At 39.2% G+C, this 25,563-nt stretch overlaps 1 protein-coding gene across 1 annotated transcript in view; it reads left to right on the forward strand.

The window, feature by feature from the left end:
* LOC150078519 (uncharacterized) overlaps nt 1-25,563 on the forward strand; it is a 541,829-nt gene that overhangs the window by 445,878 nt on the left and 70,388 nt on the right. The window contains exon 10 of the mRNA XM_090384590.1: nt 20,940-21,021. Within this exon, the coding sequence (XP_090240716.1) occupies nt 20,940-21,021 (82 nt within the window). The remainder of the gene's footprint in view (nt 1-20,939; nt 21,022-25,563) is intronic.

Consider the following 25,563-nt stretch of genomic DNA (forward strand, 5'->3'; position numbering starts at 1 on the left):
AGTTAAAGTTCTGTGGAGGCATCTGAAAATAATGCAATACCAGGCATTAAAATAATATCATATACAGTACTGAAAATAATACAATACCAGGTTGACTGTAAAAACAGTTTAAAAGAACAGGTCAGTAGGAGTAGTGAATCCGATGCAGTGATATGGGCCAGTTTCTTTAAAGAAACAGCGGACTTTGCAATGAAAATGAGGTGGATCTTGGTGTAAAATGTTGTTGTCCAAGTCTTCTTACTGAGAAATCAAAGATCATCACAGTTCATTACAATTCATGAGCACTCTTTGTTCATAAATGGAACAGTGTGGAATGAACCAGTTGCAGATTTGCTTTCAGTACTGCGCTAATTATTTCTCTAATTGGGTCATAAATTGAACAGATGCAATCGGATTAACAAACATTTGCAATTTATGGTGGGGGGGGGTTCAGAGCATTACTCAACATCTACAGGGCAAATAGTCTCCCAGATGTGTGGGTGACCACCCATTGTGAACCAACATAAACTGGAGCCGAAGTGTGGTGTCCCCACCACATGGAGGAATGCCACCCCTCTGTGTTACCAGGCAATACTAGGTAGTAGATGACTCTCATCAACCAGTGCAGTACCACCACTTTGCTTATTTGAGGCTTGAAATGGTGGAACCCGTGGTTAGTCTCCAGAGAAAAGTTCTGGTCAACCTTCCCCCATCTCTTCCATCATGCAGTATGATTGATACCTTTTAAGGTTATGATGAACACCACGGCAAGATTTTAACTTCCTTACATTTTGAGGGTATGCTCTAAAATGGTGTTTGCAGGCCAGCCACTAGTTAGTACACCAGACCTAACCTATTGGTAACTCTTTAGGAGGCTTCTGGTTCAGCTAATGTATAATCTTGCTGCATCTACTCTGCCAGATAGTGACTGGAGAGATTGTGAGTAGCGGGTATGTGGGGGGGGCGAGGCCACATAATGTCGAGGATCTGGGTATATTCTTACCATGAGTACACCATATCCAAAAATTTCATGACTTTGTATGGCATGTCCCCCCCCACACTTTTTTTTACTGTTGAATACACCATAAATTCTCAAACTAATAGAGAAAACTTATCTTCAAAAAGATAAGTTTTCTCTATTAGTATTCATATTAGTTTTCTCTAAACCTCTCAAACACTTCCTAATTTATTTCACAAATATCAGTTTTAATCTCAATGATGTCCATTTTCACTTAGTCTGCCAAACCCCATGTACTTTTTCTGATGGAATCTCAGTTATTGGTTGATTCCACCACTGCCCATATCACTTGCCCAAATTATTTGCTGTATGATTCCTTTCACCTCAAAGGTGGTATTTGTGCATATGTCCATTCCGATATTCCCTGTCAGAGACTTTGTAATTTGGAATCTCCTCTTTTCAATCTTCTCTGGCTTAAAATCTCTCTACATTATTCTCTCAAATTCATCTATTGTCTCTACTGTTCTCCCAACTCCACTAATCATGTGGAACTATTTGACTTCTTTTTGCAACTTGACTTTTTCCAGTCAAACTTTCCTAACAGGGAGGTAATTTTCCTTGGTGATTTTAATGTTCATATCTCCAGCTGGCTTCCATTTTCTAATCACGTAGACCCAGCAGGTCGAGATGCTGAGGCTTTTGCAATTACTAATGACTTAACAATCAATAGATTGTTAATTTACCTACTGGAATACCAGACATTTCAAACCATACAACCAATATGTTTCATCTTTTCTCACAAACAACCCTTCTAGGTACATGGTTGAAGTGAGTAGTCCTCAGATCACAATTTGGTGATTGTTTCTTCTCCAATGGAGCCTTTATCTCATGGCTATTCCCAACCTTGTGTTGTTTGGCATTACAAGAATGCAAAGTGCGATGACCTGCGAGATTTCTTTTCCTTGGTCGGATTACTGTTTCAAAACTTCTTATTTCAACATTTTCTCAGATCATGTCAGTGAAATTATTCTTGTATGAATGGATACTCCACCTTAAAATCTTGTCCTTTATCTAAACCTTAGTCTTCCAATAAATGTGAGGCTGTTCAAGAGAAGAATGTTGCATATCATAATTGATTTCTTTCCAATTCTTCATTTTCAAAATCTGCCTATACCAGAGGTTGCAACAATTGTAAAGCAGATATTAACTAGATTTTGAACAGGCTAAGAGTAGAAAATTTGCTTCTTTCCTTAATTCTAGCCAAGCATTCTGGTTTCTTTCCACAGCTATTGGCCGCAACTTTTGCCCATCTCTGCTCCCACCACTGACAAAACCAGATGGTTCTGTTGTCACTTCAGCCAAGGATAAAGCTGACCTGCTAGCATCCCATTTTTCTTCCAACTCATGTATTAATGATTTTGGTAAAACACCTCCCACCATTCCCAGCATGCTTCATTCAGTGCCTCCTGTAGCCTTCTGTCAAAAGGTTTTCAGAAGGAATTTGACAAATCTTGATTCTAAGGAAGCTCCAGGTCCTGATGGTATTTCTCCACTTGTTCTGAAAACCTGTGCCCCTGAACTTGCTCTTGTTCTTTGCTGCCTTTTTTCACTTTCTTATTATTATCCTTCAGAAAATCCAGAACCTTGAGGCCTTCATCTCTGCTTTCGGACTTCACATCAATATTGAGAAGTCAAGACAGTTGACTTTCTTTCTCAAAAGGAACCCAACAATAGTGCAACCAATTTTAAAGGATCCGCGATTTCTGCCATCCAACAACATACAGATCTGGGCGTTATTTTTGATCAAAAGCTCTCCTTTCTACTGTACATAGACCACTTGCAAATAAAGTTCTGTCGACTCTGGTGGATGATTAAACAACAATTTATGCACATTCATGACCAGGTTGTTGGGTGCAGATATATTAAGACTTGTTTAACTGGTCATACTCTATGGCGCCGAAGTCTGGACTTCAGCTGCTGCGACCCATCTTAAACGGATTTTTGCAGGGGATTTTTTTGGCTACTGAAGTGGGCTATATGGAAATTTTTGCTTCCCCCTACACCAAGGACCACAGAGATGGCGGCAGCTCTCAACATCAGACATCTTCTTGCCATCATTCACGAGAGAAGAATCGTCCTTGCTATCAAAATGATGGTCGGCATTATTTCAGTACCAGATTTCTGGGCTAACTGCAGATTGAAGGTTCCAGGTCTCAAGCCTTAGGGCTAATCCAATCCTTCAGGCCATTACAAACTGGTTAAAGTTATCTGAACAGTTCCTACCCATGCAAATCCTGCAAGACATAGTCCTTGGACGACGACCTCTACAAATTCGCAGTCGATAAGAAATATAGGCAGAAAGTATTTGGTCAGCATCCTTTCCAGGACCCCGTCAGAGGCCATTAGAACCCTCTCCTGAGGACTTATCCATCACTGCCATGGATCCATCACTCCAGTGTTCAAACCTTTTTGGAGTCATAATGCTTTTTTTTTTTTTTTTTTTTTTTCCCATCTATGTTGTGTAATTTCTTTTATTTAAACCACTGGCTCGTAGCCGTGAAGGAAGTTGTATACAGCAATATGCCTTCTATATATAATAAAGAGTTCTTCTTCTATTCCAAAGGTGTTTTTCTTTCAACTTGTAAATTTGCTCATATCCAGCCAGTGCCTAAAAAGGGTGACAAATCCTTCCCATCCAATTATCGTCCCATTGCAATTACTTCTCCTCTTTCTAAAGTAATGGAAAAATCAATTAACTGCCATCTGATCAACAATTCCCAATATGGGTTCCATCAGTGTCGATCGACTCATGTTATTCTGGCTTATGTTACCCATTTATGGAAAAATTCAATGGAAACGTTCAGTGAAAAACAAGCAGTTTCTCAAGACATCTCAAAGGCTTTCCATCATGTTTAGCATAAAGGTCTTCCAAACAAGCTTCCATCTTATGGTTTGCCAACTGGTTTTTGTAATTGATTATCCAGTTTTCTCTCTGATCGCCCACTGAGGATGATGGTAGATGGCTCTCTGTCTTCTAACTTCTCCACTAACGCTGGTATCCCCAAGGTTCAGTTCTTTCCCCCATTTTTTTCCTCTTGTATCTTAATGACCTTCTTCCTTTGACCAGAAATCCTATCCATAGTTTTGCTGATGATAGCACATTGCATTCCACTTTCCAGTTTGAGAAACCTCGCTCTGCTCAATCAGCTTAAACTTCTTGAATATCCATTACCAATTCCTTAAATGCCAGTCTCCAGGTAATTCTCCAGTGGGACAAAGACAACTTAGTTGATATCAATCCTTCTAAAACTCAGTCTTCTCTTATATCTTGCAAAAACGATTCTTCTGCTCTTATGCTTATCTTTGGCGACACTCCAATATATCTCTTTTGGAGATTACCCTGACTTCTGATCTCTCTTGGCACAAGCACATTACAAATATTGCTTCCTCTGCATCAAAAAAATTTAGTTTTCTCTTTTGCTCTCAGCCTTACTTTTCTTCCAAACAGCTGTTTACTCTGTACAAATCACAAATCCACCCTACCATGGAATATTATTCCCATATGTGAGCTGGCACTCCCAAAATCCCTTTCAGGCTTCCAGATTCCATTCAGAAGAGAGCAGTTAGGTTAATTAATGACTCATCTCTAACAGAGTCCCTCCACTCTCTGTCTCATAGACATTCTGTTTCTGCTGCATGCATTTTCTACAGATACTTCCATGGGCACTGTTCTTCTGAATTGGCTTCTGTAATTCCCGCTTGCCTCTCTTTCAAAACAGTCCAAAGATGTGCCGCCACCAGCCAACATCCATTTACTGTTCAACTTCAAACTCGCAGAACCAACTTTTCATCTTCCTCGTTTATTAATTCAATTTCCGTTTTCTGGAAAAACCTTCCTTTATATGTATTTCCGAAAAATTACAGTCTACAGAAGTTTAATTCTAATATCAACAAATATCTTCTTTTGTCTTCCCAACCTCCAACCCATGCACAGTACTAAGTACTGTAGGTTCTAATACCTGTTGTGTTTGGGACTTTAATAAAAAAAAAAAAAAAAAAAAAAAGATGGCCATTCAATTACTGTTATACATTTATTTTATCAATTTATGGCTTACAGTTGCACTTTTCCAACTTGCAACTAAATTTAATGTTTTCATGTTGTTCCATCACTGCACACAATGAAAACAGCTCTTGCACAACTTCATGCAGATAACTTATGAAATGATCTTGTAGAGGAACAGTCATGTAAGTCAGTTGCTATGATACTTTTCATCATGGCTTTACCTTGACTCTCAGTGAGTAACACTAAATTGTCAAGCTTTAGTTATAAAAACTATTTATTTAATATAGCATAAATTTAAATTCTTTGCATTTCCCATTCTGAAAGTTTTTTTTTAACAACCAGTTTTTGCACACCTATTCTCATTTCACTCACAGTTTATTAACACCTCTGTTTACACGCAGTGATATTCATTAGTCTCTTAGGTTTTTTTTCATCTCACAGTTTGCACACCTCAAGCAGAATTGGCCCAAGGTGCTATGCAATTTGTGACTGAATGAAATCTGTGCTTAACTGCATTTTGTGAAAGTGATTATAGTATTACTTTCAATTTTCAGTTTTCTTTAAAGGTCCTTATTTTGAAAGCAGCCCTATTCTCAAAAATTACTTGAGGAGAGCAGAAAGGGAAGTTACTTTTCGAGAAACTTTAGCCCAGGTTTCTCGTGGAGGCACCAGAAACCTGGGCTAAAGAGCCAAGCCTAAGTGCTAAAATGAGCCAAATGAATGCCCAGTCCTTTCCACCAATGGTGCCCACAGGCTCATCATATCTTGACTCTGAAACCAATCATGATGCCACAAACCCAAAAGAAAAAAAAAAAGAGTGAAAACAGAAATGCTTAAACAAGATCGTGCACTGTTTTTCATAATTCATTCATAAGAAATATTTAGAAAGTGCTGCTGCTGATCTACCTAAAGCAGCTTGATGATTATGATCAGGAGACCTCAGAGAAACAGTGATGCAAAAAACATACTGAAGCTTTGCTTAAAGTTACATCTTTCAATGGAATTCCCATAAGAGTAACACCTCATGCCACTCTGTACACTTCAAGAGGGGTTATAGCAGACTGGGTTTATTAAATGTATTGGAAGAAGAAATAGTATGAGAGGTATAAGAAGAAAAAGTTGAACATGTAAAAAGATAATAACAAAAAAATATGGAAAACTTATACTTATTCGTAACATTATGTTCACCTTCAATACCTTGATCTTATGAAAAGTAAAATCGGGATCATTTGTGTCATCTTCATTCATATGCACCAAACCCTATAAGTTGCTGTGTGCCAAAAATTTGGATACTCGCAAACAGTGTGCCAGAGGAAACTTAATTTGCTGCAATTGTAGTCCAAGAACCATACAAAAGAGGACTGTAATTCAAAATCGCTCTGCTGTGCAAACTACAAAGGCTCTCATCCAGCATACTCCAAAGCCTGTGGAAATTAAGTAAATAAAAATCCAGGAATACAGAGTAGTGCATAAAGGTGCATACTAGAAAGCAAGAGAACATCTCATTCTTGACACTCCAAAATGTACCCATGCGGCAAGCTACCCAAATAGATGAAACAATAGCAACCAGAAAGACATAACAATTCCTCCAAATATATCACTGGTTGTATAAGCTAAATGTCTATTGGCAAATTTTCAGCAGTCTTCTCAAAAGAGAATGTCAGATCAGACTGTTAATACCCCGAATTCAATCCTATCCACTTCTGCTCCTCCAGTAACTCAAAGTACACAGGAAGAGAATGAAGTGAATTCTGTTACAGTAAAAAAATTCTTCACAAACACACATTAGCATAGCATTGGCATATGATGCAAGAAAGCAAGCTTATATGGCATCAGCCAAAAAAAAAAAAAATAATAATCCTTCCTATTTCACCCATCCATTCACTCCAAATGTTTGTCTAGTTCTGCCTTGAATCTACTTAAGTTGTTGACCTCCACCACAAAAGATAGTAGTATTTTACAACTATCAACCACCCCCTGGCTTAAGGGAAATTTCTGAACATCTAATCTACAGTTATCTTATCTCAGTTTGAATTTATGTCCCTTGAGGTGAGTAATCTCAGAAAGAGGAAGAATCTCATCAGCATTGCGCTTGCTGAAACCATTCAAGGCCTTATACACCTCAATTAGATCACCTCGCAGGTGCCTAGCTCCAGAAGCTGCAATTTGCAGAACTTAAGCCTTTCTGGGTAACACCAATGCTTTGTTCCACTCACCAGTCTTTGCCCTTCTCTGTACTCATTCTAGCAGCTCTACATCTTTCCTAAAATGATTCCTCTATACCTGTATACAGTACTCAAGGTGTGGCCTCACCATTGCCTTATACAAGGGGACAATCATCTCCTTATCCCTTCTAGCAAAATTCCTGTATATTATTGACAATACACCATGATCTACTCTTGTAGCCTGTCTGCACTGCTGAGAAAACTTCATATCTGACAGCACAATTATCCCCAGGGCCTTTTCATTCTCCATTGACCTGCATGTAGTACTGCCCAGTTGGTATGTTACTCTGGGATTATTCTACCCATGTGCCATACTTTACATTTGTCAATGTTAAACTTTAGTTGCTACCTCTCAGCCAATCTGCTCAACTTTTCTAGATCCTGTTGCAGTAGTGTACAATCATTACTGCCATTAACAACCCTGCCAACCTTCGTATTGTCTGCAAACTTAGACATTAACCCTGATATACCTTCATCAATATCATTGGTAAATACAGAAAACAACAATGGGCCCAACACTGGACCCTGGGGGAACTCCACTAATAACATTTGTCCGTGAAGAGCAGTGTTCATTGATATCCACTCTCTGTCTTCTCTCGCACAATATCCATTGTAGCAACTTGCCCTTAATGCCATACTGCTCCAATTTGTTCAGTAGTCTTCCATGTGCAACAGTATCAAAAGCTTTCCTGAGATCCAAGCATATGATATCAGAATTATTTTTTGCATCCAGTTCCTTTATGTGTACTTCATGGTATCCAATTGAATATGTCAGACAAGACTTCCCCCTAACAAACCCATGCTCTGTCTGAACTATAACCAGTGCCGGATTAAGGCATGGGCTGACGAGGCAGCCACCAGTGGTACCATTCTGACAGGAGTGCCAGAAGCTGAAGAGCAAGGGAAAGATTTTTTTTTTTTTCCCTACAAAAACCAAGCCTGACACAATCTGCGGCCATAAAGTGATGTTACTCGGCCTGAAATATTCCATGATATTCCTTGGAAGTGTTGCAATTATTGAATTTTAAACTTTTTTTTTTATTTTCAAACGCACAATATAGAAGTTCCGTGACATATAGAAGAAAAATTCGCTTTGTTTCTGAGGAAAGATGAAGCACGTGTTCGGTTGAGATGGCCTTCCCTGCAAACTGATTAGGGCTGATGTGCACTGAAACTCCACATTCCGCAGATAATGGAGTGCTGATTATTGGGTTTCACCTCACGTCAGGGACGTACTCATGAACAGGCACATGAGGCTCTAGCCTCACCATAGAAGGGCCTCACAGGGCCCTCTGTAATCTCAAATTTTTAAAGCAATAGGCCTCACTTGTACCTGCCATGTAAACAGAGACAGATCAAATTTACTGAAAGTGTGGATGACCTATTCCTGCAAAAGAACAGATTAATTTCCAGGATGAAGGAAAATCACTCTTTCCTAATTCTGTAATAGGGTGCTTACGATAGAACACAGGTTGACCACGGTGTATTGTCTGCATAGGGATATGCCTAAATTTTTTCAACTGGCTATGAACACAAGAAAGCAATTGACCATGCAGTTGACCAGCGTGACTTGGTATGGCATGTGGGAGAGGCAGCTGTAAATGTGTTACGAACCATTAAATTGTGGAATGTTAATCCCTTTAGTTCTTAATTCGTGCTTTCTACAGCAACAGCTCCATTGACTAAAGGCCAGAGATGCAATTTTATTCTTTCTAGTGAAACTGTTCTAATTGATATCAGAACCTATATAAGCTAAGATCCAAAAACTGTAAAATTTAGTTTAATTTAGCCGTTAATGTGTAAAGTTAAAGTGTAATATGCAAGAGTTTACACATTGAAATAAACATAGGTACTTTTCTATATCTTTGAAAGTAGTTTAATAAATTTTGATTATGTTGTAACAGCAAATTTAATTATCATACCTATGTAATGTTTCATTATTTGTTGTGACTGTGGCTTATGTTTCCTTTATTGAAAGCTTTTGCATCTCTTGCTCTTAAAATATGAATTGATTCAAGTGTACTTACTTATTTAATTTTTTAAAATTAAAAATTTAAAAAAAATTTAAAAAAATTAAATTAAAAATTGATTTAATTTTTCAAAATTAAATCAATGTCATTGTCAGTTACATTACTCTGGTCTGTGCTTGTTAACAGGAGAGACTGCTTCTACAGGGATGGGATACACTTAAATAAAAAGGGTGCAAGATATTTGCTGATACTATCAAGGCACAGTTAGGTGGGTCGGAAAACTGCTAGATTGGGGGGGGGATACACGGACTAATAGATTAACAGTAGCCACTGGCAGAGGTAAAAGTGATTCTTTCACTACTTCTATTGAAATGCAATTAAGCAGCAGCCTGGAAAGCAAGGCAATGGGAATTTCAGGGACTGCTGGGAGTCATAGTGAACAAGTAAATACATGGACTGTGTAAGGGTAACTAAGAGTAGAAACAAGTGCATGTATATTTGCATATGTACACCAATGCTATGAGTACAGTTAATAAATTCGATGAGCTTGAAGTGCTAGTCAAGACATCAAAGGCAGATATTGTTGGAATGTCAGAGACATGGTGTCACACAGACATAAGCAGTGCAGAACTGGAATTTGGGGAGTACAATGTGTACAGAAAGGATAGACAGGACAGGAAGGGAGGAGGGGTTATGCTGATAGTTAAGAAACACATAAAACCTATCTAAGGAAGTTAGTGGACAATGCAATGTTGAGTCTGTTTGGTGTGACATAAGCACTGGGAAAGGAAAAACGAGAGTAGGTGTGTATTATAGGCCTAATGAATCTGATGAGTATAATGAGCAATTGTGCAGAGAAATAGTGGACAAGTAAATTAGTGTCTTATAATGGGGGAATTTAATTTCCTGGATATTGACTGGAATTTGTGGGTTGGTTACTCACACACTGGCAAGGCCTTTGTGGATTTATTGGATAATTGTTTCCTACAGCAGCATGTTCAGGAGGGAACTGGAGGGAGTAATACTTTTGATCTGATTATCAGTAATGATTCTTCATGCATCAAGAATCTGCAGATAAAGAAACCACTAGGTGGCAGAGATCACAGTTTGCTGAAGTGGGATTTACTCAAAGAGGTAACTACCATCAAGGGTAAAGGAAAGGGTTTATGCTTTCGTAAAGCTGACTATGGTGGTCTGAGACAGTATTTAAATTCTATACGGTGGAACCAACTGATGATGGTACCAACAGCAAATTCAAAATGGGAAGCATTCAAAGAATTAATCTTGGAAGCTACTAGGCTTTTCATACTAACAAAGAAATATTGTTCAAGATTTTGGCCTAAATGGATGTCAGATGAACTAATTAGACTTGTGACAGAGAAGAAAAATGCATGGGATACATATAAATTAACATGTGACATAGAAGCCTATGATAGATATAAGCTGGTCTGTAACCAAGTTACAAAGGAGGTTAGGCAGGCAAAGGATGCAATGAAACACAGCAAAGAGTTCTTTACTTATGTAAACTCTAAAAGGAAGGGGATGAATGAGATTGGTCCACTTGATATCGATGGTTCAGCTGTTGATGATCCTGCTCAGGTAGCTAACAAACTAAATGAATATTTTGCGTCGACATTCAAACATGAGGAGTTATTCAGGAAGGGTAATGCCAGAGGTGTATGCAACTCTGGCAGTAAGCTAGATAATCTTGTACTAATTGAGAGTAAAGTTGAGGAGAAATTGTTGAAGATACACTAAAGAAAGGCACCTGGGATGGATGGGATCTATCCTGTTATATTAAAGGAGGCAGCAAAGGAAGTAAGCAAACCCTTATCCATAATTATGAGAGCTTCTCTGGACTCAGGGGAGGTACCCATGGACTGGAGATGTTCAAATGTGACTCCAATCTACAAAGGAGGACAAAGGGAGACACGGGTAATTACAGATCTGTTAGTTTAACTTCTGCTCCAGGGAAATTAATGGAGGCACTGGTTAAAGAAGCATTGCAGGATCATCTAGACAAGATTTCAGTTATAGCTCTTACACAGCATGGGTTTGTTAAGGGGAAGTCTTGTCTGACTAATTTGATTGTATACTATGATGTAGTCACAAAGGAACTGGATGCAAAGAATAACTTTTATATCATTTATTTGGATCTTAGAAAAGCCTTTGATACTGCTTCACAAATTGGAGCAGTGTGGCATTGGAGGCAAATTACTGCTATGGATAAAGGGATGGTTGAGCGGAAGAAGACAGAGTGGTAATCAATGGACACTACTCTTCATGGACTAATGTTATTAGTGGAGTCCCTCAGGGTCCAGTGTTGGGTCCATTGTTGTTTACTGTATTTATAAATGATATTGATGATGGCATATCAGGCTTAATGTCTAAATTTGCAGACAGTACGAAGGTTGGCAGGTTTGTTAATGACACTAATGACAGTACACTGCTGCAAGAGGATCTGGAAAAGTTGAGCAGATGGGCTGAGAGGTGGCAAATGAAGTTTAACATTGACAAATATAAAGTACAGTAAACCCCCGCTATTCGCGGGAGTTACGTTCCTGAGAAATGTCGCGAATACCAAAAACGCGAATACTGAGTTATGGTGCCCATAGTAATAAAGGGGTTCTGTTCCAAAATATGAAATATATAAGAAAAACTAGTCTAAAATTTAGTTTATGTATGTATTATATGTACCTTCATAATATGACTATGTACATAGACAGTACATAGTGAAATGCAAGCATATGGCATCGAAATGAAAATAAGAGCAGTGTCCATTAATTACCACTCTCTGTTATCTTCCACTCAACCATCCCTTTATCCATTGTAGCAACTTACCCTTCTTGCCCTACCTCTCCAATTTGTACAGCATTCTTCCATGTGCAACAGTGTCAAAAGCTTTCCTGAAATCCAAGTATATGATATCAAAATTATTTTTGACATTCAGTTCCTTTGTTACCTCATCATAGTATCCAATCAAATTGGTCAGACAAGAATTTCATTTAACAAACCCAAGACTTTCATTTAACAAACCCATGTCTAGATGATCCTGCAAAGCTTCTTTAACCAGTGACTCCGTTAATTTCACTGGAACAGTAGTCAAACTAACAGGTCTATAATTATTTGTGTCACCCTTTGATCCCACTTTGTGAATTGGAGATACATTTGCACATCTCCAGTACTTGGGGACTTTCCACAAGTCCAAGGATGCTCTCATAATTATGGCTAAGAGTTTCCTTACTTCTTTTGCCACCTCCTTTAACATAACTGGACAGATACCATCCATCCCAGGTGTGTTCCTTATGTTTAACTTTAACAATTTCTCCTCCACTTTGCTCTCAGTTATTACAAAATCACTTAGCTCCCTGTTAGAATTTGATAAACTTCTGGCATTCCCCTCATTGAATAACTCCTCATGTGTGAATGTAGATGCAAAATATTCAGTCAGTTTATCAGCTACCTGAGCATGATCGTCAGTAGTCAACCCATCTAAGTTAAGTAATCCAATCTAATTCGTCCCTTTCCTTGTAGAGTTTACATAAGTAAAGAATTCTTTGCTGTTTTTCTTTGCATCCTTTGCCAAAGATTTCTCACAATCTGTCTTCACCTGCCTAACCTCCTTTGTGACTTGATTACAGACAAGCTTATATCTGCCATAGGCTTCTGTGTTACCTGATAATTTATATGTATCACATACATTTTTCTTCTCTGCCTTGAGTCGCGTTAATTCATCTGACATCCATTTAGGCTTGAACAGTATTTCTTAGTTGGAATGAAAAGCCTAGTAGCCTCCAAGATTAAGTCCCGGAAGGCTTCCCATTAAGAATTCAATGTTGGTAACATCATCAGTTGATCCCACTGTACAGAATTTAAAAACTGTTTGAGACCCCTGTAGTCACCTTTACAAAAGCCCTTCTGTTTAGCCTTGATGGTAGTTACATCTTTAAGTAATTCCCATATCAGTACATTGTGATCACTGTTACCCAGTGGTTCCTTTATCTACAAATTCTTAATGCATGAATAATCACTGCTGATAATCAAGTCAAGAGTATTCCTCCCTCTGTTTACCTCTTGAAAATTAGAAAACAGTCATCCAATAAATCCAAAGTCTTGCTAGTGTGCAAGTGACCAATCCACAAGTTCCAGTCAATATCTGGAAAGTTAAAATACCCATTATAAGACATTCTGATTTACTGGCCCACTTTATTTCTCAGCACAATTGGTCATTATACTCATCAGATTCATTAGGCCTGTAACACACACCTACTCTCATTTTGCCTTTCCCAGTGCTTATATCACACCAAACAGACTCAACATTGCATTGTTTATCAACATCAGTTGGCATTTCCTTAGATTTTGTGTTTCTTAATTAACAGCATAACCCCTCCTCCCTTCCTGTACTGTCTATAATTTTCTGTACACATTTTACTCCCAAATTCCAATTCTGCACTGCTTATATCTATGTGACACCACGTCTCTGATATTGCAACAATATCTGCCTTTGATGCCTTAACTAGCACTTCAAGTTCATCAAATTTATTAACTATACTACTAGCATTGGTGTACATACAAGTATACATGCACCTGTTTCTACTCTTAGTTACCCTAACACAGCCCATGTATTTAGTTATTCCACTATGACTCCCAACAGTCCTGGAAATCTCCATTGCCTTGCTTTCCATGTGCTGCTGCTGCTCATTCTAATAGAAACAAGTCAAGAATCACTTTTGCCTGTGGCCACTGTTAACCTTTTAGCCATTGTTCCTCCCCCCCCAAGCTAGCAGTTTTCCAACCCATCAAATACTGCCTCGATAGCAATAGCATCAGCAAATATCCTTGCACCCTTTCTATTTAAGTAGAAGCAGTCTCTCCTGCAACAAGTACAGACCAGGCTGAAAAAAATTTGAACCCTTGAGCCTTGCACAATCTCTCCAGGGCTGAATTGATTGACAAGGCTCTCATAATATACTCCTTCCTATTGTGTCTGGGCAGAATTGCAGACACTTTCACATTCATCCCTAACTCGCAACTTTTTTCAGCATTGACCTGTACTTGTTGAGTAAATCTGCAGATCTCTTACTCTTAATGTCATTAGTTCCAACATGTACAACAATATCAAGGTGCCTCCATAGCCAGGTGGGAAGGAGCAGCAGTGCATAACACACGCTTCTTGATTAGGCTGGGGTTCGAGCCCGTCACCACCAAATACAGAAGATGCGGAAAGGTCATGGTATGACCACTGCATATCCCGGAGCAATATGGCCTTAGTTGCTAATGCTCCTAAAAACCAAACAACAACAACAATAATATCACCTTTCAGACATACCCTCATTATTTGCTGAGTGGAAAGATTTGCCAGTATATCTGTGCCCACTTGTTCATAAGATTTTTTATCAGTCATCCACAATCTTATGCCCACTTGTTCATAAGATTTTTTATCAGTCATCCACAATCTTATGCCCACTTGTTCACAAGATTTTTTATCAGTCATCCACAATCTTATACCCACTTGTTCATAAGATTTTTTATCAGTCATCCAGAATCGTATGCCCACTTGTTCACAAGATTTTTTAGCAGTCATCCACAATCTTATGCCCACTTGTTCACAAGATTTTTTATCAGTCATCCACAATCTTATGCCCACTTGTTCATAAGATTTTTTATCAGTCATCCACAATCTTATGCCCACTTGTTCATAAGATTTTTTATCAGTCATCCACAATCTTATGCCCACTTGTTCACAAGATTGTAGATGACTGAAAAACAATGTTTTTTTTCCCTTGTAATTATATAGGCTTATATAAGCTTCCATAAATGACATTTCTTTTTATTTATTAAAGGCAGTACTAAATTCAACAAATTTTTGAATGGATTTGAATTTTATCTGCCATTGTAAATAGTTCTTCCACTGCATCTGATACCTCTATATTTCTCTGACTTTAATTAGTATACTCCTAGGGCAAATTACAAAAATTCCATCAGTGGTGTTTCTTATTTACATTTGTCAGCATTGTTTTTGCAGCCCATGTTAATAAATGAAGAAGTGCAGTGTAAATTTTTTTTATCTCTGACAGTAGTAAATATTTAACTTTTAAAAACATGTTTTTGAATATAGGTTTGTTTAAAAATTCAGGCAGTAGTGATATTGTGTTTTCAGTCAGAAAATACAAAGTGACGCTTGCTATAATCTGACTGTGGGAGCTGATTTTTCCCTCTGTACGTGTAAGAACCATGTTTCCGAACTTTTTTTTTTTTTTTTTGAAAACCACATCAGTGATGAGAACCTGATTTTTTTCCCAATGGTATCAGAGAACAACTAGTTTTTAACCTTAGTGTGTGTGTGTGTGGGGGGGGGGTGGTATCTCTTTCAGCCATTATTTAAATTCACAAACAGCAGGTGACATTTAATTTCCTGTCAAAGTTGCAAAAATTTGCTATGTTTCCCAGAAGATTTTTCCAGTCTAACACACTTGTTAGCAATAGTAAATTGATTAGAAAGAAGAGTGTCAAATTTTTAACAAGCACATAAGAAGAAACGTAACTTTTAACTTTTATTTCTCTATGCAGTGTATCCCAATATGTTATAAAAAAAAAATTATGTATCTTCTTATGTTGCTGATAAAGAAAATTAACACAACAGTTTGCTATTTTATTTGAGCACTGTGGGCTGCATGAATTTGTCTGAAACTCGGACATTACACATTCCAAGGGAAAGGCAACTCGAATAACAAAATGAAGCATGACTTCTTTACTTAAATAAGTTCTGATCAAAAAAAAATTAAGTCAAACTTTCTTAACAATGACTCTGCAAACAGAAAAAAAAAAAATGTTAATTAATAGCTAGGTATCTATCCTCTTATGCCTTTTGGGGGAAACAGCAGCCCAAATTGCTAAAACATATTTAAAACACGAAGACACCACCAACCAATAAAAGTGATGGAAGTGGGTGCAACTATGAAAGTCTCTGTGATAGTCAAGTAGGTAAGAGTAGTTCTGACTTGCTGCTATGTTTTGCTGCCTCACTTATTCAAATTTTACAAAAATTTTTATATGAACTAAATTTTTATGTGTGTGTAACAAAGATTCCACCCTGTGCTACTGGTGGATTCAATTAAGAAATTTTTTTTTTTAAAAAAAAGTTATTGAAAACACAATCATTTTTTAAAAGTGTAATTTTGTGAAATCCATATACAATAAGAATTTAAAAAGGTTACTGTGTCTTATTAAACATTTTTATAGTATATAACAGAGCTATGGTGCATTAGCATTAGCATTAGTAGAGGCATTTGATGCAAGAAAGCAAGCTTATGCAGCATCAGCCAAAAAAAAAAAAAAAAAAAAACCACTTCCACTTCACCCCTCTGTTCGTTCAAAATACCTGTCCAGCTGAGCCTTAAACTTATTTAGGCTATCAACCTCGACCACAAGGGATGGAAGTCTGTTCCACCAACCAACCACCCGCTGGCTAAAGGCAAATTTCCGCACGTCTATCCTACATCTGTCTTTCCTCAATTTGAATTTATGCCCTCTCAGGTGATTATTCTGAGCTAGAGGAAGAATCCCATCAGCATTGAGCATGCTTAAACCATTCAAGGCTTTATACACCTCTATCAGATCACCTCGCTGGTGCCTAGTCTCCAGACACTGTAATTTGCAAAACTTAAGCCTTTCTTCGTAAGAGCACCCCTTTGTTCCATTCACTAATCTTGTTGCCCTTCTCTGTACTCGTTCCAGCAGCTCTACATCCTTCTTGAAATGAGGCCTCCAGACCTGTATACAGTACTCTAGGTGTGGCCTGACCATCGCCTTATACAATGGAATAATCACCTCCTTATCCCTGCTGGAAAAATTCCTGTATATCATTGACAATACTCCATGAGCTACTCTTGCAGCCCGTCTGCACTGCTCAGAGAACTTCATATCTGCCTGCACAACCACCCCCAAGTCCCTTTCATTCTCTACCACTGTCAGTGTTGTACCATAGAGTTGATACGTTGCTCTGGGGTTGCTGTTTCCCATGTGTAGTACTTTACATTTGTCAATGTTAAACTTCATTTGCCACCTCTCAGCCCATCTGCTCAACCTTTCCAGATCCTGTTGCAGAAGCATAGTGTCAGTAGTGTCCTTGACAACCCTGCCAACCTTTGTATCGTCTGCAAACTTGGACATTAATCCCGATATACCATCATCAATATCATTTATAAATACAGAAAACAATAATGGACCCAACACTGAGCCCTGAGGGACTCCACTAATAACATCAGTCCACGATGAGCAGTGTCCATTGATTACCACTCTCTGTCTTCTCCCCCTCAACCACCCCTTTATCCATAGCAGCAATTTGCCTCCAATGTCACACTGCTCCAATTTGTGTAGCAGTCTTCCATGTGCAACAGTATCAAAATCCTTTCTAAGATCCAAGTATATAATATCAAAGTTATTCCCTGCATCCAGTTCTTTTGTGACTGCATCATAGTATCCGATCAAGTTGGTCAGGCAAGACTTCCCCTTAACAAAACCATGCTGTGTCTGAGCTATAACTGAAGTCTTGTCTAAATGATCCTGCAGTGCGTCTTTAACCAGTGCCTCCATTAATTTTCCTGGAACAGAAGTCAAGCTCACAGGTCTATAATTACTTGTGTCAGCCTTTGATCCTCCTTTGTGAATTGGGGTCACATTTGCACATTTCCAGTCTATGGGTACCTCCCCTGAGTCCAAGGAAGCTCTCATAATTATGGCTAAGGGTTTGCTTACTTCCTTTGCTGCCTCCTTTAATATAACTGGATAGATCCCATCCACCCCGGGTGCCTTTCTTGTGTTTATCTTCAACAGTTTCTCCTCCACTTTACTCCCAGTTATTTCAAGATTTTGTAACTTACTGCTAGAGTTGAATACACCTCTGGCATTCCCCTCGCTGAATAACTCCTCATGTGTGAATGTCGATGCAAAATATTCATTTAGTTTGTTAGCCACCTGAGCAGGATCCTCAACACTTGACCCATCAATATCAAGTGGACCAATCTGATTCATCCCTTTCCTTCTAGAGTTTACATAAGTAAAGAACTCTTTGCTGTTTTTCTTTGCATCCCTTGCCAAGGATTTCTCGTAATCTGCCTTCGCCTGCCTAACCTCCTTTGTAACTTGGTTGCATATCAACTTGTATCTATCATAGGCTTCTGTGTCATGTGTTAATTTGTAAGTATCCCATGCATTTTTCTTCTCTGCCATATGCCTCATTAGTTCATCTGACATCCATTTTGGCCTAAACCTTGAACAATATTTCTTAGTTGGTATGTAAAGCCTAGTAGCTTCCAAGATAAGTTCTTTGAATGCTTCCCATTTTGAATTTGCTGTTGGTAACATCATCAGTTGGTCCCACTGTATAGAATTTAAATACTGTCTCAGTCCATCGTAGTCGCCTTTACGGAAGCAATAACCCTTCCCTTTACCCCTAATGGTAGTTACCTCTTTCAGTAAATCCCACTTCAGCACACTGTGATCACTGCCACCTAGTGGTTCATTTATCTGCAGATTCTTAATGCATGAAGAATCACTGCTGATAATCAAATCAAGAGTATTACTCCCTCTAGTTGCCTCCCGAACATGCTGATGTAGAAAACAATCATCCAATAAATCCACAAAAGCCCTGCTAGTGTGTGAGTATCCAGCCCCCAAATTCCAGTCAATATCTGGGAAATTAAAATCTCCCATTATAAGACACTCTGATTTACTGGCCCACTCTATTTCCCTGTACAGTTCCTTATTATACTCATCAGAGTCATTAGGCCTATAGCACACTCCTACTCTCAATTTTGATCTCCCAATGCTTATGTCACACCAAACTGACTCCACACTGCACTGTCCAGCGATGTCGACTGGCTTCACTTCCTTGGTTTTTATGTGTTTCTTACCTAATAGCATAACACCTCCCCCCTTCCTATCCTGTCTATCTTTTCTGTAGACGTTGTACTCCCCAAATTGCAGTTCCGCATCCCTTATATCTGTGTGACACCACGTCTCTGATATCCCAACAATATCTGCCTTCGATGTTTTGAGCAATACCTCAAATTCATCAAATTTATTTACTAAACTCCTAGCATTGGTGTACACGCAAGTATACCTGCACCTGTTTCTATTCTTAGCTACCCTAACACAACCCATGTGTTTACTTGTACCACAATGGCTCCCAGCAGTCTCTGAAATACCATGCATCTTGTTTTTCAGGCTTCTGCTCATTCTAATAGAAGCAGTGCAAGAATCTCTTTCACCTCTGCCAGTGGCTACTGTCAATCTATTGGTCTTTGTCTCCCCCCAAGCTAGCAGTTTTCCGACCCACCTAACACTGCCTCGATAGCATCAGCAAATATTCTTGCACCCTTTCTATTTAAGTGTATCCCATCCCTGTAGAAGCAATCTCTCCTGTTAACAAGTACAGTCCAGGCTGAAAAAAATTCTACCCCTTGAGCCTTGCACAATCTTTCCAGGGCCGAATTGATCGACAGGGCTCTCATCATATACTCCCTCCTATCGTGTCTGGGCAGAATTGCAGACACTTTCAAATTCAACCCTAATTCTCGGCTTTTGTTCAACAGTGACCTGTACTTGTTAAGTAATTCTGCCGGTCTCCTACTCTTAATATTATTAGTGCCAACGTGTACAACTATATCACCTTTTGTGCCCTTAAAAGATGATATTCGCTCTACAACGTCATCAACCTTTGCCCCTGGCAGACATACCCTGGTCCTGTTCCACCTATCTTTTTTACAAAGCATGTTCCCCGTTTCCCTGACAATAGAGTCACCAACAACTACTAGTTCCTTCGGGACCAGCGCATTCTGCCTTGGGGGTTGTCTCTGTGTCACGCGATGCCCAAGTGCAAGCTCTGGCGTTGATGTGGGCAGCTGAGAGCTTGATGGGCCCCTCAATTTAGTTTCTTCGAGGGCATCCACCCTGTCCTTCAAGCTCTCATATAGGCCCAAAAGAACGTCGAGTTGTTGCCTGATATCGTTACACTCCTTGCATCGCGCACACACAAAGACATCCCCCTTGGCAGTATCAAGTCCCGTACCCGATTGCTCTGCAAACATCAAGCAAACAGTGCATTTTATAAGGCTGTGAGTCAGAGGACAACTGCCCCCATCAGTTCTGCTCTGAGCCACAGCACTTCCATTAGCTTGAGCCTTTTGCTTTGCTAAAGGTGCTAAATATGTTCTATGTTGATATCAATATTTGTAGAAGAATAAGAGAAATTTACCTCAATACGATATGTGGAACACTTCCATATGATACTCTCCAGAAATTAAAATGAATGAAAGATTAATGCAAAATGATTACAGTGAAAAACCAATTGAATACAATTCAAAAATTAACTAAAATTCAAAAAAGAATTTAAAAAAAATTAATTAAAAATCAAAGTTAAACGTTAAAAATGAAAAATTGTTTTTCAAATTTATGCTTAACATTAATTTATATTTAATTCTTTTTTTTTAATTAGTTTTTTTTTTAATTTTATTTAATTTTTGAATTGTGTTCAATTGATTTTTTACTGTAATCATTTTGCATTAATCTTTCATTCATTTTAATTTCTGTAGAGTATTATATGAAAGTGTTCTACATATCATGTTGAGGTAAATTTCTCTTATTCTTCTACAAATACTTATTAAACATTGCAAAGAAAAATGTTTCTAAACATCTTATTTGAACATAAATGTCCTCCCCCCCCCCATTCACCATCTTTACAGGTCATTATCCTCCCATACCTGGAATTCAAGAATGGAATACCCCAGAAGCAGTTGCTGCCATGGATGAAGAAATTGAAAGATGGTAAGTGGAGGAGGATGATCCTTTTTTAAAAAAAAAAAACGTTTATTGCTGACACATATTTTTAAAAATTTTTTCTTTGTTTTTGTGGAAGGATGAAAACAACTGTGTTAGTTCAAGAATTATAAAATTCCGATATATATACATATACACATAGCCTAGAATTCTATAAGAGACTGTTTCAAAGCTTTTGTATGTACATGAAGTGATGGCTAGTGACTATTTCCAAATTACATTTTATAGTGATTCTTATATAAAGAAATGGCAGTAAACATTGAAAACAGCATTTATTTTTCTGTGATTCATAAAACCATATCCTTTACCTGTGCTGTTTTGGCTCATCAGGTCAAAAATAAATACATGTAAAGACCACATTTTTACTTTTTTTGCACACAAATTTATATCTTAAAGTTCTTTAGAAACATAACATTAATTCTGCATATAGTAACTTTCTATTTCACGAATATCACGCATTCCTGAAAAGTAGTTAATGGGAAAAGGTTCATAAAGAATGAAAGAGACCTCCTGTGCTCAGAAGGAATGACAATTGAATATTTTTTTTTAACTTGAATTAACAGTATACAGAGATAAAATAAAGATGAAATCAATGTTTACACCTAAAATTGATAAAATCCATAGAATGTTGCATGAGTAGCTATTAGTCACTTGATTTTCTCATACTTCTCTGGTGCTGTTTTATTTGTTTCAACTTTGTTTTGCATATCAACTTTCATCATCACAGGAAGTTTTCTCAACCATATGTTGAGACATATGGTTGAGAAAATGCTACAACAAATAAACAGATTAATGAAGTTGAGAAATGCTACAACAAATAAATAGATTAACAAAGTTGAGAAATGCTACAACAAATAAATAGATTAATGAAGAAGCACCGGAGCAGGATGAGAGAACTTTTATCCAGTGGCAAATTCTGAACACCTTTTTTTGCATGTAGAAATAAAATGCTTGTCTACAATGTCTCGTGGATACCTGTTTGTGTGACTGGTGTAACATTTGTTGCAGTCAGGGCCAATATCATAAACCACCCTGCTATGCATGAATAGCATCAAGAGTAGTGTCACTTGAAGGACCAACGACAAAACACTGATGTCTGGAAGTTGGATACATTGTACCCAAAGGGAGATTTACTGTGAAGCTGATGAAGCTCAAGTTTCAAGGGCCCCTTCCAAGGCCCTGGGAGAGTTCCCTAGCAGTGTGTTCACATGGTCATATGTTTTTGTAAATTTTACAAAAGTAAGATATTAAGACCATTCTCTCTCTCCCTCCACTCCGTTACTATACTGTACTAGAAAGAACATCAGGAAAACTGTGTTGGGAGTTTCCTCTTACCCAGATCTAAATAGGATATACTCAAGATCTGATTATAAAGAAGAGAAGGCAAGAATTAAAAATGAACTGATGGCTGTATGGCAACAGAGGTTGGACACGAGTGAAAAAGGACGTGTCACCCATATGTATTTACCGAGAGTTGACATATTAAATGTGCGGGCAAATCCTTGGCAGCAATTTGGACTACATGCCACTTTTCTTATTACTGGACATGGATTGGCAAAAAGACTCCATGAGTTGGGACTTGTGGAAAATGATTTATGTTCTTGTGGGTTACAAGAAACTAGTGTCCATATTATGCTCCATTTTGATCAATATGTTGATCTAAGACATGAATTGGAGATAAGTCTAGGTAAACTTGAACAACAAGGTCTTTGGATCATGTTCATGGATAGGGCTCTCCTATGGTATTTTAATAAGTTTGTGAGTCTAGTTTTAAACGGAGAGCAAGGCTAGATAGTAGTTCCCGCCTCTTCGTGGCTGGGGACAGTAACACAGCCAATTAGGATATGTAAGATGACGATAGCTACACTACATCCTTCTTGGCTGCGGCCCCTCGACGTGGGCACCTGTACGTGGTGAGGGGACCTCCCAGTGACGCTGCTGGACTTCCAGACTAGCATCACTGGGATCCAACGCCCACAGCCCAGGTTCCAGGCTTACATCAATGGAATCCGGCGTGTTTGCCGTGCGCTGCGACCCATGGAAATTAGGAAAGGGGGATCCTAGTGGTTGAGGGGCCCAGCTTCAATACACCACTTTGGCCCCTGCTTTGACAAGATGGGTGGTCCTGGAAGGCCGGGCTAGGATCAATTGGCTAGTAGGCTCGCCTGCGAGGGTCAACCGTGTCAATGCCATGCCCCTACCCTCATGGTCCAAGGGACAGGATTCAGGCTGGCGGCGGTGCGGGTATGGTGTCTGGGTAGCCCTGGGATCCCACTCCCGAGCGCATTGATTGCTGCCGGGTAGTGGGCATCCCTTTAAGCTCCGTGGTGGGTGGGGAGCCCGGGCAGTGAACCACTTCAAAACTTCATGAATCCTGATAAATATATTTCTTCAGGGGCCCCAACCCGGTCCCTATCTGAAAACAGTGACGGAGAGACAGATAGCATTATTGCTACAAAGAGGCAGCGAACCGAACTACCATCAGGGCCAGTCCCAAGGTTCTTAATCATGCATTCTACCAATGAGACACCGATTGGTAAAATGTCGCCCTTTTTTATTCAAAAAGGGTTAGATGGGTTAGCAGGTTCACCCAAATCAGTTAAAAGGCTTCGTTCTGGAGACCTTTTAATTGAAACTAAAAATGACAGGCAATCAGAACATCTACTCCGAACAACATCAATCGGAGGAATCCCTATAACAGTGACACCACACAGAACACTCAATTGATCGAGAAGTGTCATTTCGGAGTGGGACCTTCTCGACGTAACCGAGGAGGAAATCTGCTCCGAATTAAAACCACAGGGAGTCATTGCCGTCAAGAGAATCACTGCGCGAAGGGATGGAAAAATTGTTAAAACCAGGAGCGTTATCTTGACTTTTAACTCTCCTAAACCTCCTGATGAGATTAAAGCTGGATACATCAACTGTTCAGTGTGTCCATACGTTCCGAACCCTTTACGGTGTTTTAAATGCCAGAAGTATGGACATTCTCAAATGGCCTGCCATGGAGTCCTTGCATGCGCTCGATGCGGTGCAAAGGACCACGAAACAACAGTATGTTCAGCCGCAAAACCCACCTCTATTAACTGTGAAGGCGAACACCCGGCCTATTCACGAGCATGCCAGAGGTGGAAAGAAGAAAAAGAAATTCAACGGCTGAAGGCAGAGCTAAATAATACCAGGAGGCAAGGAAATCGGTCAAACCCCTGAATATCAACAAACCTACCTACGCCCAGAAGGTAGCAGGGAGATGTTCCGTCGGAACTCAGACGGACATGACCATTCCTCCAAAGGAGTCTTTCACTCCCATCGCGCGTTATCTTTTAAGTTCTCAAAAACCTGCGCAGAAGGACCAATCAGCTGCCACTCCTATATCGGTACCTCCTAACGCTCCACAAGTAACAAAGGTAACTATGAAAGAAAAGAATAAAAAAGGGGAAGTACCCAAGAAAAGATGGATGTCGAGCAGAAGGAGGTACCCAAAGATTCAGTCTTGGAACTCTTTGCAGAGGAAGAAATGGACAAGGGACAGCGTCCATTTTCCCCAAAAAAGATAGACCCAAGACTGATAAAAGTAAGCCCTCAGCACCTCGGAAGCCGCCTGATGGACCCACCAAGCCAAAATAATGGCTAAATTCCTACAATGGAATTGTCGTGGATTCCGGCGAAATATTGATGACATCAAGGCCCTCCTGCAAAAGCATGAGCCAGTTTGCTTTTGCTTGCAGGAGACATATCTAAAGGCAAATGACGATCCCACGATGCATAACACCACAATTTTTCATAAGGATAGAATTGCGGATGGCTCTGTACATGGGGGAGTGGCTATCCTTGTGGGTAACCAGACCCCAGTGCAGCCCTTGCTCATTACAACTAGCATAGAAGCTGTTGCAATTCGCCTTACGGCGGGATTTTTATTAACCGTCTGCTCTATCTATTTGCCACCTGGGACTGACATCTCCCAGGAAGACCTTGATGATCTTCTAACGCAGTTGCCTTCCCCTTTCTTACTTCTCGGGGATATGAATGGACATAACACCCTGTGGGGTAGTGCTAACATCAACGGAAGGGGACGAGTCATAGAGCATATGCTCAATGACAATGACCTTTCCCTTCTAAATACTGGAACAAACACCTTCTTCCACATGCCTACCCGTACTTTTTCTGCCATTTATCTCTCTATCTGCTCCCCTTCTCTACTCCCTTCACTCACTTGGGAAGTGGAGGAGAATCCATACAGAAGCGATCACTTCCCTGTGATAACCTCGTTACACAGCGGGAGACCATGTCTTCCCTTCAGGTTACCACGGTGGAAGATTGACCAGGCTGACTGGACTGCCTTCCAACATCAGGCAAATTTTGATCTTAGCACAGTCAGTCAAGAGCCTATCAATGATGCAGTTAAGTACATCACAGAAAATACTGTCCAAGCAGCTGCGAATGCTGTTCCAAAAACATCTGCCCTGTTTCCACCATTTCCTAAACCTTGGTGGAATTCACAATGCACAGCAGCAAAAAAGGCTCAAAACA

The sequence above is a fragment of the Mastigoproctus giganteus genome, chromosome 11 (genome assembly GCF_048544385.1).
Source record: "Mastigoproctus giganteus isolate SK-2022 chromosome 11, ASM4854438v1, whole genome shotgun sequence".
NCBI lineage: Eukaryota > Metazoa > Arthropoda > Arachnida > Uropygi > Thelyphonidae > Mastigoproctus > Mastigoproctus giganteus.